The 20210-nt window shown below is 49.4% G+C and overlaps 1 protein-coding gene across 3 annotated transcripts; it reads right to left on the bottom strand.

Moving 5' to 3' along the window:
* Positions 1 to 11546: 11546 nt before the first annotated feature.
* On the bottom strand, positions 11547 to 19706 carry LOC120383888 (serine/threonine-protein phosphatase 1 regulatory subunit 10-like). Of its 3 annotated transcripts, XM_039502198.1 has the most exons (13): positions 19494 to 19706; positions 17972 to 18071; positions 17397 to 17506; positions 17045 to 17145; positions 16654 to 16801; positions 16127 to 16282; positions 15600 to 15846; positions 15036 to 15111; positions 14497 to 14694; positions 13900 to 14011; positions 13381 to 13482; positions 12937 to 13029; positions 11547 to 12406 (listed from the first exon to the last, which is right to left on the bottom strand). In XM_039502198.1, the coding sequence occupies exons 1-13, from the start codon at positions 19579 to 19581 to the stop codon at positions 12000 to 12002; spliced, it is 1938 nt and encodes a 645-aa protein (XP_039358132.1). In that variant the 5' UTR covers positions 19582 to 19706; the 3' UTR covers positions 11547 to 11999. The 3 variants fall into 3 exon arrangements, with proteins under 3 accessions (XP_039358132.1, XP_039358133.1, XP_039358134.1); XM_039502199.1 differs by lacking the exon at positions 12937 to 13029; XM_039502200.1 differs by lacking the exon at positions 14497 to 14694.
* Positions 19707 to 20210: the final 504 nt, after the last annotated feature.

Raw genomic sequence — 20210 nt, 5'->3', positions numbered from 1 at the left:
CCAAGAAGGTCACGTTTGCCTGGCAGCAATATGCCGACCAGCTGCCTGAACATGCAGGAGACAGCGACCGAGTACCTGCAGCGCAACTTCAACCTGCCCTACCAGGACACCTGCAAGTGCCTGGGGCCAGGGCCGGTGCAAGGATATCACTGCTCTACAGCCAAAATGCTTCTGAAATAAATGTCATCAAACTCTACTAATTCTGGGTCACTGAGAATGAAAATGATGCTTGAAATTGTTGATTGGTTCTAGTTTTCAAGATATGCTATTGGGTCAGTATATACGACTCTTGACTTGGGAATGGCAGAGGATAAGTGAGTTATAAAGGGAAGGGATCTCAATTTAAACCAGAAATGACTAAAATACATCTTTGACTGGATCTATGAATAAATCTATGACTGGGTTTGGACAGTACTTGCTTTTTAGGCAAAACAATGAATGATCCAATCTGAAGCTGGTATTGCGTCATACATTATATGAATTGCATCATGCTATTCCTAGAAGTCATGGATGATGCAATCATAACGAAGCTTACATCACTGTGCTGAACAAATTGCCCTATATCAGCTCTAGAAATCATACAGTGTCGTGCTCTCTTATTTGTCAGTGTTTGATTTTGCAAAGGGACACATTTCTGTTTAGCCAAAGTGAGCAGAGATGCCTCGTACTTGTGTGAACAGTGCAGATAACTTCTGCTATGTTTGTGGTGAAGTGACTTTTGCATCACAAAAGCGCAGGATAACCACTATGGTTAAGAAAGCCTATCACCTTTATTTTGGCTGCAAAATTGGAGATCAGGACAAGAGGTGGGCCCCACACATATGCAACAAATCTTCGCCAGTGGTTGAACAGGAAAAGGAAATCTATGCCTTTTGCAGTGCCAATGATTTGGAGAGAGCCAACAGATCATACCAGCAATTGTTACTTCTGCATGGTGCCTCCAGTTGGGAAAGGTGTGTCAAAGAAGAAAAAGTGGACTGTGCATTATCCAAACATTCCATCAGCTATACGCCCAGTATCCCACGGAGAAAGACTGCTGGTTCCTGATGCACCAGAATCATTCTCACTTGAGTCAGACGAGGAAGAGGAAAAGGATGAAACTTCTGGTCCTGAACCATCAATGTCACAGGACCCACATTTTCTCCCATCCTCCTCCTCTGAACCACACCTCATAACACAAGGTAAACTGAATGACCTTGTCAGGGATTTGGAACTACCCAAGAGTAAGGCAGAGCTGTTGGGCTCCAGACTACAGCAGTGGAATCTCCTGGCAGGTGATGTCAGTGTTTCCATGTTCCGTGACCGTCAAAAGGATCTTGTCCCATTCTTCTTCATATAAGGTGATCTTGTAGCCTGCAACAACATCCATGGTGTGATGGCAGCCCTCAACATCGTTCACGATCCAGATGAGTGGAGACTGTTCATTGATTCATCGAAGACGAGTCTTAAATCTGTTTTGCTGCATAATGGCAATGTTTTGCCATCAATTCCAGTTGGTCATGCAGTCCATATGAAGGAAACCTATGGCAACATGAAACAACTTTTGAGATGCATAAACTATGACCAACATCAGTGGCAGCTTTGTGGCGATTTGAAGGTTGTTGCTCTCTTGCTTGGTCTGCAGACTGGATACACAAAGTACTGCTGTTTTCTCTGCGAATGGGATAGTCGTGCAAGAGATTCCCACTACATCAAGAAAGATTGGCCACTCCGACAGTCATTGGAGCCTGGGAGGAAAAGTGTTCAGCATCCATCACTTGTTGAATCAAGGAAGATTTTGTTACCACCCTTACACATCAAGCTGGGTCTGATGAAGGACTTTGTAAGGGCCATTAACAAAACACAAGCAGCTTTCAAGTACCTCAGTGGAAAATTTCCAAGGTTAAGTGAAGCTAAGATAAAGGAAGGTGTCTTTGCTGGTCTTCAGATTCGTGAACTTCTTCGAGATGATGCATTTGACCATGCACTGCGTGGCAAGGAAAAGACGGCATGGAAAGCCTTCCAGTTAGCGGCAATAAATTTTCTCGGAAACAACAAGGCAGACAACTACAGGTTGTTGGTGGAAAACCTCCTCAAGGCATACAAAAGCCTTAGTTGCAATATGTCACTAAAGATACATTTTTTGCACTCTCATCTAGATTTTTTCCCACCGAACTGCGGAGCAGTGAGCGACGAGCACGGCGAGTGATTTCACCAGGACATTGCAACAATGGAGAAACGCTATCAGGGCAAATGGAGCCCATCAATGCTTGCAGACTATTGCTGGACAGTGACAAGAGATGCTCCATTTAATGAATACAAGAGACAAGCCAAGAAGCACCGAGTAGACACTGAATAGGACTAAACTATGTACATAATAGTTTTTTGCCTTTTGTTTCATAATAAATTTTAGTTAGATAACCCTTTTGCTGATTTTTAAAGTGTTACATAAACAGGACAGCTGAAATATTATCATGTAAAGCAACCATAAACACATGAAAAGATCTAGGTTTACAATTTATGATTAAAACTCTACTATCTACACAATATACATAGACATAAAATGTAAAAACTTAAATATCTTAGAAACAGTGGCCAATCAGTTGTTTTAATTGTCATATTTGAATTCAGCACATCAAAATACATAATAAATAGCACATTTTATCTCTGAAGCAGACGACTTCTCAAAAATTGTAGACCAGTGTATTTTGTGCCCTAGGCAAAACTTCCACCTTGCCCTCCCCCGCAAGTAAATCACATACATTATACATGTATACATTTAAATCAACCCAGGGCTCTCAGCTGTACAGGTGGCTGGGAGCCCCTGGGGCTCATGGACAAATTAAAGGGCCCGGGACAGCGGCCGCTGCGGAGCTCCGGGCCCTTTAAGTCCCTACTGCAGTTCCAGCTGGGATTTAAAAGGCTCGAGCTGGGATTTAAAGGGCCTGCCCCAGCCCAGCCGCCAAAGCTGCGGGTAGTATTTAAAGGGCTCTGGGCTCCCCGCAGTGGCGGGGAGCTCCGAGCCCTTTAAATCCCGGCCCCAGCCCAGCCACTGAAGCTGCAGGCAGTATTTAAAGGGCTGGGATTTCACTGCAGCAAGTGGAGGCGGTCTCTGGGTCCCTCTTTGACCCACCCTGCTCAGGCCGTCTCTGTCCATTTGGCTGAGGGTGGGCCCGGGGTCCCAGAAGCCACCGGGGAAGGCTGCCAGACAGTAGCCAATTCCACTCCAGTTGCCAATTTTTCTCCCTTGAGTCTCTTTAAGAACCCTCACAAGGAATGTGGGGGGAGGGGGAGGCTAGCCCAGCCCCCTCATTTTGTACTCCCTTGGGCCTAGTTTCTGACACACTGTAATGGGGTATTGGAGCTCTGGCTTGATGCTGTTTCTAACCTGGCCTGAGCTTAGCCCAGGCCTCCTACTGGAATTCCAGGCCTGTGTGTTTGGGCTAAGCCAGGGGAGTTCTCACCCTTTCAGACCTTTTCCAGTCCACAGGGTTGGTATGGTGTCAGCTAATGAACTTGTTACTCACAGGGGGCTCTGTCATAACTATAAAGGGAAGGGTAACAACCTTCCTGTATACAGTACAATAAAATCTCTCCTGGCTAGAGGCACAAAATCCTTTTACCTGTAAAGGGTTAAGAAGCTCAGGTAACCTGGCTGGCACCTGACCAAAAGGACCAATAACGGGACAAGATACTTTCAAATCAGGGTGCAGGGGAGGCTTTTTTTTTTTTTGGTCTGTTCTCTCTGTGTTCTGTTTGCTTGCTGGAGACTGATCAAGAAAGCAAGCAATCCGACTGCATTATAATTAGTAAGTACTAGCAAGGGAATGTGTTAGCTTACTTTTATTTTGGCTTGTGATTCTCTCTGTGCTGAGAGGGAGGTATATTCCTGGTTTTCTTTTTGTAACTTTAAAGTTTTGCCCAGAGAGAAATCCTCTGTGTTTTGAATCTGATTGCCCTGTGAGATTATCTTCCATTCAAATTTCACAGAGGTGCTTCTTTCACCTTTTTTCTTTCTAATAAAGTTCTGGGTATTTTTTAAGTGTCCTAAAAAACCCCAAGGTTGGTCTGCGCTCATCTTGTTTATTCTCAAGCCTCCCCAGGAAAGGGGGTGTAGGGCTTGGGGGGATATTAGAGAGGTGTAGGAACTCCAAGTGGTCCTTTCCCTGAGTTTTGTCTAATCACTTGGTGGTGGCAGCATTACCTAATCCAAGGTACAAGGGAGAATTTGTGCCTTGGGGAGTTTTTAATCAAAGCTGGTAGAAATAAGCTTAGGGGATCTTTCATGCAGGTCCCCACATCTGTACCCTAGGGGGAGGGAACCCTGAGGGGCTTCAATTAGGGTAAAGTCATAGGCCCAATTCTCACAACTGGCTGGAGCAGAGCCCAGTCCCCCAGTGTGGAAAGGCCCCTGTGTCTTGCTCCCTAAATCAGTGGCTCTCTCCCTTTCCAGGCTCCTGTACCCCTTGCAGGAGGCTGATTTGTTTTGTGTACTCCTAAGTTTCATCTCACTTAAAAATGACTTGCTCACAAAATCAGATGTCTCACAGCCCTAGTACTGAAAAATTGCTCTCTCGTTTTTACCATATAATTATAAACTGACTGGAATATAACTATTGTTCTTACATGTCAGTGTATAAAGCAGTATAAACAAGTCATTGTATGAAATGTTAGTTTGTACTGACTTGGCTGGTGCATTTCGATGTAGCCTGTTGTAAAACGAGGCCAACGTCTCAATAAGTTGACGTACCCCCTGGAAGACGTGTGTGTACTCACAGGGGTGTGTCCCCCCTTGGTTGAGAACCGCTGCCTTAAGTGAACCAGTCCCTAGGAGCTGAACCCAGGCTGGGCAAGTGTAGACACCCCCTTGTCCCCTATCTGCTTCCACCTGTCAGCACATTAGCCTGGTGCCTTCGGAGCTGTAGCCCCCATGTTCAGCTCTGCCAGGCCGATTCAGCCCTCCCTTGTTGCATCCTGCATCTGTTGGGAGCGTGTCTGTTCCTTCAGCCTCTCTCCTTTAGCACAGGCTGGGCTGTGGCCCTTGGCGGCTGTGGTGGGTACTTGATTCTAATACACCCCATTGAGCTGATGCTGCATGGGGTGGGGCTCAGCATAGCTGTTAAATGCTTCATGGATCAACAACGGCAGCAGGGGTGGGGAAAAAACTGAGCTGAAGGTGACTGCAACAGGCCCTCTAGGTGTTAGATAAGGCAAGGGTGAGTCAAGGCTGGAAGTGACCTTATATTTGGGTCTGTTTCCCCCCTGACACCATCCAGGCTGTGTCAATGAACATGATTAGTATGAGGTGGTTAATGATGGCCAAGTCATTGTTGGTCAGTTTCAGACTCACCCCCCCACCCACCATGATGTAAACAAGGTGAGGAGATTGAGCTGTTCATCTTACCGCCCCCTGCAGCCCAAGTCCTATTTACCAGTTGCACTGTCAACAGTAGGTTTCAGAGTTAATGGCTGGAAAGTTGACTGGCCAGTAGAGTAGATTGGCTCATTGAGCACTGTGCAGCTGTCCTCCTTGGACCACCTGTGAATGCCAAACAGCCATCAGTAGGTTTCAGAGTTAACATATCACAGAGGTGATTGGAGAGGGGGACACCACAGCATCAGGCTGTTGGCCATTGTACAAATTGTTGTGGGCCAAGGCACCTGGGGAAGCTTCTCTTCAGCCATAAAAGGGCTGGCAGGGGACAATCAGGGGCACTATTCCACCAGCATGGTGTGGTGCTGGTTCTGGTCACTTCATGTCAGCCTCTCTATCCTGGCCTCTAGGTTGGTGCAGGGAAGCAGCCACACAGAATCCTGCTGCCCAGGCAGGAGGGGATTAAACCTCAGACTCTGACACCTCCCTTCCCCATTTCTTAGAGCAACCAGTGCAGCAGGAGGTGCTCACCACCCGTCCCCTCAGAGCAATTGCTGCACAGGGCCCCTTTTTAAAAAGCAAACTGAAAAAACAAATTCAATGCTGTGGCATCATACTAACACCCAGGAAGGTTGGAGCCTTTAGCTCCACCACCCAGCCCTCTGCCACTTGAACTTACCAGAGTAACTAATAGCAGTAGCTAGCAGGGCCAGGAGATGCTTTACAGGTGGGTTTCAGAGATAGTTGCTGATAGTATAGCAGGACTCAGGATCTTGGCTCCATTCCAGGCCTGGAGGGGAGTGTCTTAGCAGGCACAGCCTCCTCTGCATATTCTCACCCTCTCCCCCCTACAAACCCTCAGCATGAAAAAACATGCAGTGTATATTGTAAAAAAGGAAAGTAAATACACAGTGCTACTTAATTAAACTCCTATTAGGCTCTAAGGGAATACAAGAGGTGGTGTTTTCCCTTTCAGATCACTGTGCGTTTTGAAAGCGGAAGTTAAAAGTAAAAGGCGATCAGAACTCTGGTAAAGGTTGTGTCCCTTTAAGTAAGAGTTTTAAGTTGTGAATGGCTTTGGATCCAAAAGCAAACCAGAAACATTTGTGTTAATGCAAATTACTGAACTGATAAAGGTAAAAGCCACTAAAATCTGACCTGCCTATAAAACAAACAGAGAATATGAGGGTAATTCTTCTGTTGTGACTGCAATCAGCAAGAGTATTTGTATACAAAAAAAAAAGTTAAGCAATGACTGGTCGCCCCCAAAGGGGTAGACGTATGTTCTTTTTGTCTTTCGGAAAAAAAAAATTAGAGAAAGCTGATGCCAGAGCAATCTAACATACCATGAATTTACTGGCACAACAGAAATTATGTCTTGTGTTCTTTGTCTTGTGGCTAAAACTGTTGTGTTTAATTTTTCTACAGGACAGCCTAGTTCAAAATCAAATGAAAGGGTTAAACCAAAATGCAAATACTTGTTTTATCCAACTTGGAACAGTGTTTTCGATAGTATCAGGGAACATGACACACTAAAGTTCTAATATACTTGCTAAAGTAAAAAAAAGAAATTTAGCTGGCCAGACCTTTCAATTGAAAAAAATTGTTGTTAAAATTGCACCCCAACAGACTTTGGAAGCAATGACATAAAAAGTTAGCCCACTCTCCGTATTACACTTGGGATCCTTCTGGCTACCCCGGATCAAGCCAGAAGGTTGGGAAGAAAGAAAAGCTATTAAAAACACCAGAGGTTGTACCGAGTGGACTCCTCAAAAGTGAGTGTGCTTGTCCTGGCTTGTTGCTCCAAAGTTCTGTAATAAAGAAGGGTGTATGTGGCATAAATTAAATAAGACTAAAGCACTGTATAATGGGCAATGTGTATGTGTTAATTCTTAAATTAAAAAAAATGTGTAAGTGAAAAGTGAAAGTTTCCTTTGTAGGTTACAAGAAGCCAAAAAAATCAGAATGCGTTAACTCAACACTGAAGCTAGCAAGCTCAGTCTGAAGATAAGACACCCAAGGACACTGCTCACAGCCAAGGAAGAGGGGGGCTTGAATGTGCCCGAACAGCCATAAAAAAAGAGAAATCCAGCTGCACAAGTCTGCAAAACAGCAAGGCCAGCAGAAAAAAACAAAACAAAAAGTTTAGGGGCTGCAAAAATACAAAACAGATAAAATAGTGAAAGGGGGAGCTGAGCTTCGTGTCCCTGAAACCGCATTGTTTTGGAAACCTTAAAAACACCACAGAAAGCTGGTTTAGACTGTCACAGAGGGGCCCCAGCAAAATACCTGGACAGGCAGTAATGGCGAGAGCCCAGGGACACCCTGAACAGGAGCGGTGGGGCTGCTCTTGCTGCTTTAAGCCTGCAAAATCCTTCACTGTGATATAATAATTACTGCCAGCCATTAATACAATGGGTTAGGCCTCTTTAGTCACAGGTGAAAGAAGCACTATCCAAGGATCCAAAGCAACCCTGCCATTCGTTAAAATCAGGAGACTGGGTCTACATAAAGGTCCATCAGCGAAAGACTGCTCTGGCCCCAGGCTGGAAAGACCCTTACCAAATCCTGCTGACTACCAACACTACTGTGAAGTGCCAGGGACTGACTGCCTGGACCCATGCTTCTCACTGCAAAAAGGCCCCTCCACCTCGAGATAATACCACTCTGACTACGGATCAGTCTCTCTTCTGCTGGTACTTTTCCTTCTTCTGGACAGCAGGAGACAAGAACAAGGTAAAGTGCTAGTAACCTCTCCCTTGTCCATTGACAAAACCACCATACATCCAACATCTGCTAAAAAAAACCCAAATACCACAGGACGAGGTGCTGGTAACCTCTCTCCTGCATGGTACTAAACCACAACTGCTCCAGGAAAGGAGGAATGCTCATGCCACTGAAACCACCAAAATCCAGGGACTCCTGACTACAAAAGCAGCAAAGAGTCTAGTGGCACCTTATAGACTAACAGACGTTTGGGAGCATGAGCTTTCATGGGTGAATACCCACTTCATCGGATGATGCATGTAGTTGAAATTTCCACTACATGCATCCGACGAAGTGGGTATTCACCCACAAAAGCTCATGCTCCCAAACGTCTGTTAGTCTATAAGGTGCCACTAGACTCTTAGTCTGAATCTGTAAAAGCAGCAAACACGGCTACCCCTCTGATATCTGACTACAAAAGACATTAAAGACTGGCCCTGATGAAAAAACCAAAAAAATTATACACTAGCAGAGAGTAACTTGTGGGACCCATGCTTAGAAATGTGGTATTAATTGAACTTTGGGGTTTATTCCACAAGCTGCACCCTGTGTTTTTGGCCAAGTACGTTCAGCATGTATTGCTCTCCCTAATTGGCTTTCAGATAACAAATACCAAAGGCGCCTTGCTGCCACTACCTCCACATTTTCTCCACTACCACCCCTGTAACATACCCAAATACAGACAATACCATATATTCTAATGAAACCCAATGGCCAAGGCCTTCACACCTTAGTAATCTATATTGTTTGAAAAACAGATGAGTCAGTAAAGTATATAATATCATTACAAATGAGCCTTAAGAATCCAAAATTGAGATTAGTGGGTTTCACAGCAGGGTTAATTATTCCCGATAAAAGGGGTCCTTATTGTTATTTGGTTACCCAGTTACAAGATAAAAACCTCGAGCAGCTGAAAAAAGCCACAGGTCTTATTACTGGAGCCTAGTTAACATGTAATTTACCAATTTCAGCCTTCACCTGGGTTTATCTCCGCCCTTAGTTCGATGACCCAGGAACTGCTAACATAGATGGTACTGAATATGACTGAGGCAGAAAAGAAACTGAAGTGGGATCAGGCCTGTTCAGAGATTCGGAATTTCCTAAATGACCAGTTCATGGCCATTCAGAGTAATCTTAAGCATCAGACTTGGCCCACTGCCCTTGCTAATGCTTCAGGAGTGCCATCTAATTTGTGGCCATGAAGACATACTTGGAGGTTTTCAGGGTAAAAGTGCAGACACTCACAGTGCTCCTTCCAAGCATACGGGCCACATGAAGGGGTGTGGGCTCCCACATACCAAATCCTGCCGGGTCCGGGAAAAAATGCATGTGAAATTAAATAATTCATCGTAATATTTAAAAAATTAAACCACCTGGTATGCCTAGCCAATTTATAGTCAGCGCTCCTAAAATAACACCCAATGTTTAAATAAAAATAAAAACCCAATAAACACTTCAGCCTTTAAAACCCCCACAGCTTCAGTGAGTACAAAAGCTAAAGCATGAAAAAGTTGTCACGGTCCATAACAATATTTGTCGGAAGGGTATGGAACAAAAAACTACCCTAACAAAATACCTGCTCTTTCAAGCTAATAACAGCTGTGTAAATGTTCAGGCCACCACTTTGCAAGACATACATTTTAATCTCAACACTGCTGCAGAAAAATCATATTGTCTATTGGCCTGTGGATAGAGTCCTACAATTAGCCCTTAGGTTTCAAATACCTTTTAATTGAACCATCTTAATACCCGACCAATTCCAAAACCTACTTTCACTCCTACCAAAGGTTAAAAAATAATCTCTAAATTACAAGGTCAAATCCATGTGCTTCAAAATATATATCAAATTAAAAAACACGCTTTTCAAACAGCCTATAAAGTATCTACCTTATGTACTAATTATAATGTACTGTGTTATGTAACTAAGGCTCCAAAACAACCCCATCATATTATTACAATAAAAATGTTAATACTTATTGCTTTTGGTTAGTTTAGAAATGTTGTTATTGTTGTAAAAAATGTAACAACAAAAATACCTTGTTGCTTACAAATGCAGAGCGAGGGCTTGTTTTCTTCCACAGATCTGATACAAAGTTCCTATATCAAAGGACTTGAGACAAAGAGGTTATATGTGGATAGGCTTAATACAAAGTCATATGAAGATACTGAATGCAGAGCTTTATCTACAACGACCCCATGAAGGGGGTGGAGTTAACAAGCACCCCCTTTGCTCAGTGGGTGGGGGGCAGTGGTTAAGGGACCCCTCTCCTCCCCTACTGAAGGATTGGGTATCCTGCTGCGGCCAGATGGAGGGAGAAGTCTCCTGACCACATGCCTAGGGAGGGCAGTATTTCTGGGGGAGCCAGAGGTGAAAGTAAGCCGGTACGGAGGACTGGTACGAAAAGGAGACTGGCTGAGGGTGGGAGAAGCCCGCCCCCTGCATAAGAATAGTTTAAACTCAGCTGTTCTCTGAGTGGTTCAGCCCTGGGGGTTAGGAGTGGCTTCTGGCATCCTTGTTAATTTCACTCACAGTAGCTGGGGGGAGTAGGGAGGGTGTGTTTGACCATGGCAGGGGCAGTCCTTGTCTGCCCCCGGGATGTGGGGATCTTGTCTCCAATACTAATATACACAACAAATACAAGCATTTGGCTCCACTGCTTAAATCCAGAGCTAATCAAAGCAGGTGGAAGGGGAAAACTCACTGTCACATTGGTTTCTCATCTCCTCCCTCCCCTTCCTCCAGCGAGGCTGCAGACAAGGCTCTGCATTCCTCCTGCCCCACCCCCAGCAGGGGTTCTCCTTTAGGCTCTAGCTTGCAGTAGGGAGACTGGCTGAGATGCCTGCTGCTGCTACCTGCATAAGAACAGTGTGTGACCATGGCAGGGGCAGTTCTTTTCTGCCCTTGGGATGAGGGGATCTCCTATACACAAAAAACACAATCAAAATCAGGAACCATCTCCAAGTTCAAATCTATCCCATTTCCTCCCCAGCAGAGGATCATGGTTGTGATGTCCAAACTGCTTGCAGATCCTCTTTGAAATGTTACTGAAGCGCGCAGGGAACAGCTGAGTTTAAACTGTTCTTATGCAGGAGGCAGGCTTCTCCCTCCCTCAGCCAGTCTGCCTGCTGCAAGCTAGAGGGAAGCCCCTGCAGCTGCTACTCAGTGCCAGGCAGGGAGAAAGCACAGAGCCTAGTGTCAGCAGCCTGGCTGGAGGAAAGACACGGAGAAAAATGTGACAGTGAGTTATCACTTTTTCAGGCTTATTCCAATAGTAAAGTTTTATTACAGACAGTACTGGTAGTAGTATAGATAGAGAAAATAAAGCCACTATGTCATGCAATGGGAGGGATCCATGAAGTACATAGGAGAGGTGGGTTGCTTGTGATTGGACCATATGGTTCAGAAATGTAAATTACTTTCACCCCTGCCCAAACCCCAGGGCTCCCAGCCGCCTCTGCAGCTGGTAGCTCCGAGGGCGATTTAAAGGGCCCAGCTCCTAGCTTTAGCTGAATCACTAAGCCCTTTAAATCCTGATTTAAAAGCCCTGGGATTTAAAGGCCCCACCTCTTCTGATAGAGGCCACGCCTCTTCTGGTTGAGGCCCCTCCCCCTCCGCAGGACTCTGGCGTACCGGCAAGTCCTTTAAGTTACTTTCACCCCTGGGGGGAGCCAAGCAGTGTGGCCAGCTGCTCCTCAGGGTCAAGTCTCCCCAGGCAAAATGTCTTCAGATTAGGTCTGCAGCAGGCGAACCTGTGGCCAGATCACAGCCCGGAGCCGGGTAGGGCAGCCATGCAACACCCCGTTTTACACCTTTGCTAGTTCCACAGAGATGTACACATGGTAACAACCCACAGGCGGCAGCTCTAGGACTTACAAAAAGTCACTGGGGGGGTGGTGCAAAGTCATGTCTCATCAGCGCCACCATCATGTTAAAATACACGAGGGAGTGGAGTTGTGGGGGGAATTCCCCCCGCAGTGGTTCCTCAGTAGCAGCAGCCATCAGGGGGGGTTGCTGCTTCTTCTTCTTCCTCTTCCGGGCATTACAAGGCCTCACAGAAGCCGTAAGTGGTGGATGCAGCCGAAGTCCGACAGCGGGCACCCCAGAGTCCATGAAGCGGGGGCGGCTGTGTTGGGCGGTTTCACAGGGCGTCGGCAGACTGGGGGGAGGACCCTGGGCGCTGCACTGGGGCGGCCCATTCACTCCGGGATGGTAGAAGGCACAGTTGTTCTCGTACCTGCAGCTGCCTTTCAACTTGAAGTGGCGACACACAGGGCGGTGCGACATGTCTGCGTGAGAGAAAACGGGGTGCAGGTCAGCCATGGCGGCAGGGCATGGCCAGAGGGTGGTGGCAGAGCAGGGCGGGGGCTGGGGAAAAAGACTACAGCTCCCAGGATGCAATGCTGCAGCTGAAACTGTCTCCCTTGTTCTCACAGGCCTATAGGGGGCTCTCTGTCACTCAAGGCCCCGCCCCCAAAGGAACAGGGCCTGTAGGATCGAATGGGTGAAATGCATGCTGGGTCTCCCCCATCGGCCCTTGCCACCTGCTGGATAAAAATGGGGGAGGGGAGACTCACAGGCCCCTTCCACAAAGGGGCAAGGCCATTCCAAAGCCATGGCCCTCTGATCCCCCTAGAGGGTAAGCCAAGCCCCCTGCAATTACCTCTTCCATGGCCTCCACCATGATCCCAGAAGGGGGGCTCCCCGCCTCGCCCTCGGTGGAAAGGGCTTGGTCCGGGCACTGGGCCGGGGCCACCCCCTTGCATACCCCCCTGGGGGTTTCCTCGCATTTCACTGTCAGGGGGATCCCAGAACTTGCCTTGCTGGGGAGGGCGAGGGCCCATTATCCTGGGCCCACCAAGCATGCTGGTACCTGGGAGCATGTTAGGACCCCCAGGGCCACCATGGGGACCTAGGAGCAGGGAAGAGAGGCACAAAGGTTAGAGACCCCCCTGTCTGAGCACCAAGGGCAAAAAGACACCTGCTGCCAAACCCCTACTCTACTCCATGCCACACAGCACCTCTTACTGAGCCCCCCATTAGCACCGCACTGGGGCATTGGTGCCAGCACTGACTGCCAGGGCAGTGTCCCCTACTGAGCCTCTACCCTGCTCCTTGCAGCACAACCCCCCTTAGCACCACACTGCGGTCAGCAGGCCCTACTGACTCTGGCACATCCCAGCTGAAGGTTGACGTCCCCCCCGTCCCCCCCGTCCCCCCCGCGTTTCCTCCCTCCCACAGAAGATAGTAGCTCCCTGCTTACCAGGCATGGGTCCTGGTCCCCCGGGAGGGAAATGCTGCATGTTCTTTGGTCCAGGTGGGAATCCATTGGCGAGAGGCCCTTGGCCCAGCAGCCCGTGGGGCACTGGAAGACGAGAGCAGAGGGGTCAAATACAGCCAATGGGGTTACACTTCCCATCCCTTCACAGCAACCTCCCATTCTATCCAAGGACATGTTTACATGGCCACCTCTCCTGGAACCCCCAAAGCAGGAAATCACACAGACATGCACTCGCACACCCATGATGTCATCAGGATGCTGGGTGCACCAGCTCTCCCCTGGCCCCAGCCACTCGAACGAACAAGGTCACGTCCTTCGGATTACCCACCTGCCAGAGCCCCTAGAACTGTAGGAGCTGATGGGTTATAAGTCCCAGGCGCCCCATTGAGACAGACAGAAGGCAAAGAAACAGAAGCCAGAAGGCGACCGGCAGGACAGGATTTTCTCCTAGCAGTGGGAGGAGAGAACAGGGTCAGTGCCCCCTCCCTACAGGTCTCTTACCTCCTGAGGGCCCCAGGGGCTGTGTCTGGAGGTTGCCAAGCAAGTGTTTGATCTTGTCCGAGTAATCCGGCTGTTTCATTAGCTCCGCCGTCTTGTGGCTGTTGGGCCCGCCCTGTGCAGGGAAGGGAGACAGGAGGGGCAGGGTTAGACAGAGAGTCCCTCCTCCCCCCCCGCCCACACCACCCTCTGAGCTCTCTCTGACCTTTAACTCCAGGGCACTGTGCTAGTCCATTAACCCCTCTAGCTGGGGCCAGGGACTGGCTTGACTCAACCGCTTTGGGAGAAGGGAGTGATAGGAAAGAGTCCCACCGCCCCACGCATCCCCCGACCCCAACGATTGCTCAGCTGGTGCATTGCCCGAGTTTCCCCTTCCCCCTAAGTGCTGGACCTTCACCCAGGCTGGAGGCAGGGAGACCAGGCCAATGGTCCGCTCCAGCAGTGGTGGGGTAGCAGGGGGAAGCAATGGTCCGCTCTGGGGGAAGATGGGCCAGGGAGGCCCCACCCATAGAGCAGCGCAGAGGTTACCCTTTTGGTGCCGGACCCTCCCACTATGGGGAGCCTATAGGGTCAGTCAGGCTACGCAGCAGCTCCAATTACCGTGATGGAGGTGAGGATCTCCTGCACGTTCATGGAGGAGCTGGGGTTGGGGCCCTGAGGGCTCTTGGGGAACACGGGGCCCGGCATCAGGTTGGCCAGCACTGGAGGCAGCTTGGAGGCCCGGGATCCGCCAAGAGACTGTGAGGCGGCGGCTGAGTCCAGTCCTTCCTGGTAGGGGGCCTCGTCCATGGTGCATTCCTGAGAGAGGGGACAGAGGAGACACTGGAGTCAGGATGGGCTGAGGGTGGGGAGGACGCCCCAGCCTCAGGGGCTGCGGGTCATGGCTGGGCACTCGGGTTCCTGGGCCTTTGCCCTTCTCTAGCCCGTCCCTGTTTATACAGGGGAGACAGAGACACAGAGTGAGGAAGGGCCCCCAGGGAGCTGGGAAATGAACCCCCTGCTCTAACCCCTAGACCCCTTCCACAGTGAGGAGCGAATCCAGGAGTCCTGACTACCAATCCCCCTGCTCTACCCCACAGGCCCCCTCCTTCTGGCCCCCAAAGCAGGGCAGAGAACCTGGGGCCCTGGGCCAGAAGTACCTCGTCGAGTGGGATGAGTTTGGGTGGCAGGGGTTCGTACGACTCCGGGTCGGGTTCGTGGAGATTGTCTGGAACGCTGTGGAGAGGAGAAATTCTGGTCAGATCTCAGCACCAAGAGATGTGGTCATAGCCCCCCCACTGTGGGGCTCTCGGCACAGGCTGATGCCCCCCCACCCCCATGCTACCAGCACAGCCTCACAGGCCAGGTCCACCCACCCACCCAGCATCCACCCGCCATGGGAAGCAAAGACAGCAGGGTCAGAGCTGGATCCTGGTGCCCAGCAACCTAGAGAGGCCCCTGGTGGGCTCATCTGCTGGGACGTCTGGAGCTGAAATCAGGGTCTGTGGTCCCTGAGTCAAACCACCAAGTCGACAGGCTCAGAGGCAGCAGCCGGCTCATATGCCACTAGAGAGGGACAGAGGCACGCTGGATTCAGGTGGGTGGCCCTAAATTTGACATACTGGCCGTTAAAGAGCCTACATTGTGCAACTGGGAAATGGTGCCTCGGCGTCACTTCCAGTATCCTTCCAACCCCGCGCCCTGCCCGTCAGGGCCACACCCACCTCTCCTTGAAGAGGAAGATCTCCTGCAGGATGCCCTTCTCCCTCTCGGCCTGGGTGAACTTCTCGCGGCTGCCGCTGCCCGGCTGCACCAAGGGGCTAGGCAGGTCGATGAGCTTGGGGTAAACCCAGGGCACCTTCTTCCCCATGGCGTCGTGGCTGAGCCGGCGCGCCGTCTTGAAGGCGTGCTGGTCCTTCAGCATCTCCCGCTTGGCTGCCTCGCCAAAGTCCTTGATCTTGTTCACGTTGACTGCCGGGGAGGAGAAGAAACGGGGAGAGGTTTAGTCAGGGGACAGAAAGGCCTCTGCCGTCCAGCTGAAGGGAAGAGTGACACCTTCCCTCCCCCCACTCCACAACAGGAGTTCAAAGGCCTTGTATCCCTTTGCCCACCTGCAGAAGCCAGGTAGTCCCCTCGTGCTGGAGCAGAGCTGGCACCACCTAGAGGGAAAGGCCCCCCCATGTCCCATAACCCAAGTGCTGGATGGGAGCTAGTGCCCCCTAGAGGGAAAGGCCCATGCCCCACTACTCACCTAGCTCAGTCTCATCCAGCTCGAAGTAGAAGTACTCCCGCAGTTTGCTCTCCTCAGGCCAAGTCACTGTTTTCTTCTTCTTGCCCTTCTTGGTAAGCCGCGTGGAGTCGGCGGCGCTCTCCGAGGGCTTGGCGTCCGAGTTCTGCTCAGACGAGGCTGCGGGGATGGGACACAGAGCAGCTCAGCGACCAGACACAAACACACAACCTCACGGAGCCTGGATCTAACAACCGGCGCCAATGCCTCCTGAGCCCAACCCAGGACCCCCAGGTGAAGACAGCCCTGCCAGCCCCACAGTTACGCTAACACAGGGGCTGCCCCCCCGCCAAGGCAGCTGTATCCCAGCTAGCATGGCCCACCCAGCCACATGCAATATGGGTTTTATGGCCTCCTGGGTGGCAACATCAGGTCTGATCCAACACCAGTTCTAGGAGATAAGTAATAATTGGAGATATACCAATTACCTATTACCCGCCAAGGATTAGCACAACAGAACCCATTGGCTCCAACGCCTTCCCCATCCTTACCGGTCTCCATCAGCTCTGGGACCTCTACTGCCAGCACAGGAGTGCTGGGCCGATCCACCTCCACGGGCTTGGATGCAGTACCAGGTTCTGGAGAGGATGGTTTAACAGCGCTCGCTTCTGGGACTAGCTTCCCTTCAAACGGGCTCGCCTGGGACACAGAAGTGTGGGATCAGTGTAATGGAAAGTGAACCAGTGACTCTCAGTCCCTGCACCAGACCCCACTCCCCTCTCATTGCTGAAGTCAGAACCCAGGGGTCCTCCCTCCCAGCCCCCTGCTCTAACCCACCAGATCCCTCCACTCCCCAAGCTGGGGACAGAACCAAGGGGTCCTGCCTCTCAGCCCTCCCTGCCCTATTCTAACCCACCAGCCCCCACCCAGAGGTGTTTGTACCTTGACTGCAGTAGGAGACAAGACTTTCTTTTTCTTTTTTATCTTGATCCCCGGGATGGGGGCAGAGTTCTGGGCATCCAGGAAGCCCAAGCCCTCCATTGCTGCAGAGAGGGGGGGAACGAAAGTGGTTATACAAACTGAAGCTCCACGCACTTGCAACTTCATGTGTTATCCCGCTCCTCCCCCATGCTACGCCCCAGTCACCTCCCAGAACCAGAGAGAGAACCCAGGAGTCCTGACTCTCAACCCCACCCCTGCAACTCCGTTACTCTCACCAACTAGATCCCACTCCCTGCCCAGTGCTGAGGACTGAACCCAGGCATCCTGACTACCGGGGCCTCAATGTACTCACGTTGCGCGGGGATGATCTTAACTTTGATTTCCTTGGTGCTGTTGGGGGTGGTGTTCAGAGGCTTGCATTTCTTCTCTACTGGTGGGTTGTCTCCAGAGGGGGCGGACGTGCTGTGAGAGGGAAAAGCAGACATGGTACTGAGACGCTGAGGTCATGGCCCAGGAAAGGGATCAGACACTGCCCTGAGCAAGGAGCAGGCAAGCCCAGATCACGTGATGATCTAGCATGCAGAGCACAGGAAGCACACACAACCCTAGAGCTGCTTTGCAGGGGGCTGAAGGGGCAAGCAGGGGCGGCTTGGGGAAGGTTACCAATGCTGGGCCTGTACCACACACAGGGCCTCGGGCAAATCCCCTCAGCACTCAGTCCAGCCTCCCAGCCCCCACCGCTCTAACCACTAGACCCCATTCCCCTCCCAAGAGCCAGGGATAGAACCCAGGAGTCCTGCCTCCCAGTTCCACACAGAGTGATTCTCAGGACTGAGGGACAGAGTGTAAAGGTGAGGCAGACAAAGGAAGCCACAGGTGCAAGGTCGGGACGCTTTCCCCAGAGCAGGGCAGGATGCTCAGACCAACCTCTGTCTCTTCATCGGCATCAGGTTGTATTTTTCAGACACCACTACAACGTTGGGGTTCTTCTTTAGAGGAACCAGTGAGGGAGTCTCCAATTCCAACCCTACAGCAAAGCAGAGCTCAGGTTAGCAGAATACAGCAAGGGGATAAGCCCAACACATTTCCATAGTACCTCATCAGCAAGAATCCCAAAGGATTTTTATGTTGGGATTGGTCACCCAGTGGAGAAATGCAGCCACCAATTGGCTATGTGTTCTGTCCAGGTGGCAAGCCTCATGGGAAATAACTCATAGATTATCAGGGTTGGAAGGGACCTCAGGAAATCATCTAGTCCAACCCCCTGCTCAAAGCAGGACCAATCCCCAGACAGATTTTTGCCCCAGATCCGTAAATGGCCCCCTCAAGGATTGAACTCACAACGCTGGGTTTAGCAGGCCAATGCTCAAACCACTGAGCTCTCTCTCCCCCCAAGGTAACCCTTGTAAGCAAAAATGTTTAAAAAAAACAGAAGAGGTGGGGCCTAGTTAAATAGCCCACCCTCCTTGCTGAATTGGTAGTGGAACAAGGCTTGTGCCCATAAAAAGGAACAGTTCAGCAAAAAAACCCAAAACCCACACACAGAATTGGGTCCAGGCAAAAAGTCAGGCAGCCATAATAAAAAAAAACGGTTCAGCAAAAAGAAAAAAAACAAAATCGGGCCCAGGTAAGCAATCAAGCAACAAATAAAAAAAAATATGGCAAAAATTAAAAAAAAGCAGCAGTTACAGCATGGGACATTTACATCCCTAAAACAATAATGAAAATGGTAACATCTACGTTAATTAAAATATTGTTCTAAAAAATAAGCACTTTTAAAAAAAAAAAGTTAAAAATTAACTCTACAAAGGCTAAAAAAATTTAGCAATTAAAATTTATAAAAATATTTTTTAAAAAAATCTTGGTTTCTTTGCAGCAATTCTATCAAAAAAAAACAAACCACCACTTATGGGGTCTCTCTCCTGTGTGGATGCCCTGATGTTTAACAAGATCTGACCTCCACATGAAAAACTTTTCCCAAAGACGAAACACTTATGGGGTCTCTTGTGTGTGGAATCTCTGATGTGTAATTAGTTCTGACTTCCAAATGAAATGTTTCCCGCACTCAAGGCACTGAGAGGGTTTCTCTTCTGTGTGGCATCTCCCGTGGTTATCAAGGTCTAAGCTGTTATTGAAGCTTTCCCCATGGTTCAAGCATTGGGAGGATTTCTCTCCAGTATGGATTGTCTGATGTGTTACAAGCTGTGAGCTCAGAATGAATCTTTTCCCACATGCAGGCAGTGCCAGGGTGTGTCTTCCTTGTCTGCTGAGCTCTGAGATCCTGGTCTCCTCTCCCACCGTTAATAGATTCAATCCACTTTCTGCCCTGGGTGGTTTCCCAGCAGCCTCTCTGACCTGTGCCAATTTCCCCAGGCTTCTCCCTCTTCCAAGCAGTGGGAAAAATTCCATGCAGCACTTCCCATAAAGGTCTCCTGTGATTCCACTTTACCAGGAACTTCTGCATCATGATTCTCCTCTTCATTCTCACTCACTCTCTCATGATGTGCTGGGAGAGAGACAATCCAGACACGAGTCATTGTGCTGGGGAGAAAGAGGACTAGCACAGAGGGAAAACCCAACACAAAGACTGAGCAATTGGATTCTGCCTCCACTTCTCACCCAAAACACACTCACAGGGAAGGAAGCCTGGAAAGGAAACTCCTGCAACTTTTTCCTTCATTCCCCAGATGGTTTCTGTGTCAGTCCTCACCTGTGTGGGTGCCTCTCAGGATCTCTCTTTCCTCGCAGGCCTGGAGATCGGGCACCCACGGCTCTTCCCCTCGTTCCAGCCGTGCGATCAGCTCAGGTTTGGGAATGGGAAATCCTGCGCAGGAGTGAAATCAGACCAGATCAGGGTGTTACGGGGTGCTCCATACACTGAAAATATGCTTAATCAATATGAATATGACACAATTGGAACATTCTTTATGCAAAAGGTCCCATTTAAGGTATCATTAGAAAAGCTGTAAGCTACTGAATATGGTTTTCCTATTTGCATGTATGTATCATTCTTAGATTTAAAATTAGGTGAGGAGACCCCTGTTTATCACCCAAGAGGTCTGCTGCAACTAACAGATACTGAACAGGGGAAAGGTTTGGGCCCAGATTAGAAAGAAGTCTAGTCTGTGAAAGAAGCTTATGTGAAGGTGAGAAACTATTATTTGTA

The sequence above is a fragment of the Mauremys reevesii genome, linkage group 15, assembly GCF_016161935.1.
Source record: "Mauremys reevesii isolate NIE-2019 linkage group 15, ASM1616193v1, whole genome shotgun sequence".
Classification (NCBI taxonomy): Eukaryota; Metazoa; Chordata; order Testudines; family Geoemydidae; genus Mauremys; species Mauremys reevesii.
The sequence above is the reverse complement of the archived record's forward strand: the minus strand, read 5'-3'. Positions and strand labels throughout refer to the sequence as shown.

What these genes read in the sequence shown, in the direction of transcription:
- LOC120383888 (XM_039502198.1), bottom strand. Translation starts at nt 19,581, where the DNA reads ATGACTCGTGTCTGGATTGTCTCTCTCCCAGCACATCATGAGAGAGTG. An exon ending in CCCAGAGCTGATGGAGACCG is followed by an intron (nt 16,283 to 16,653) that starts GTAAGGATGGGG and finishes CCATCCCCGCAG; the next exon opens with CCTCGTCTGAGCAGAACTCG. An exon ending in AACTCATCCCACTCGACGAG is followed by an intron (nt 14,695 to 15,035) that starts GTACTTCTGGCC and finishes CCCCTCTCTCAG; the next exon opens with GAATGCACCATGGACGAGGC.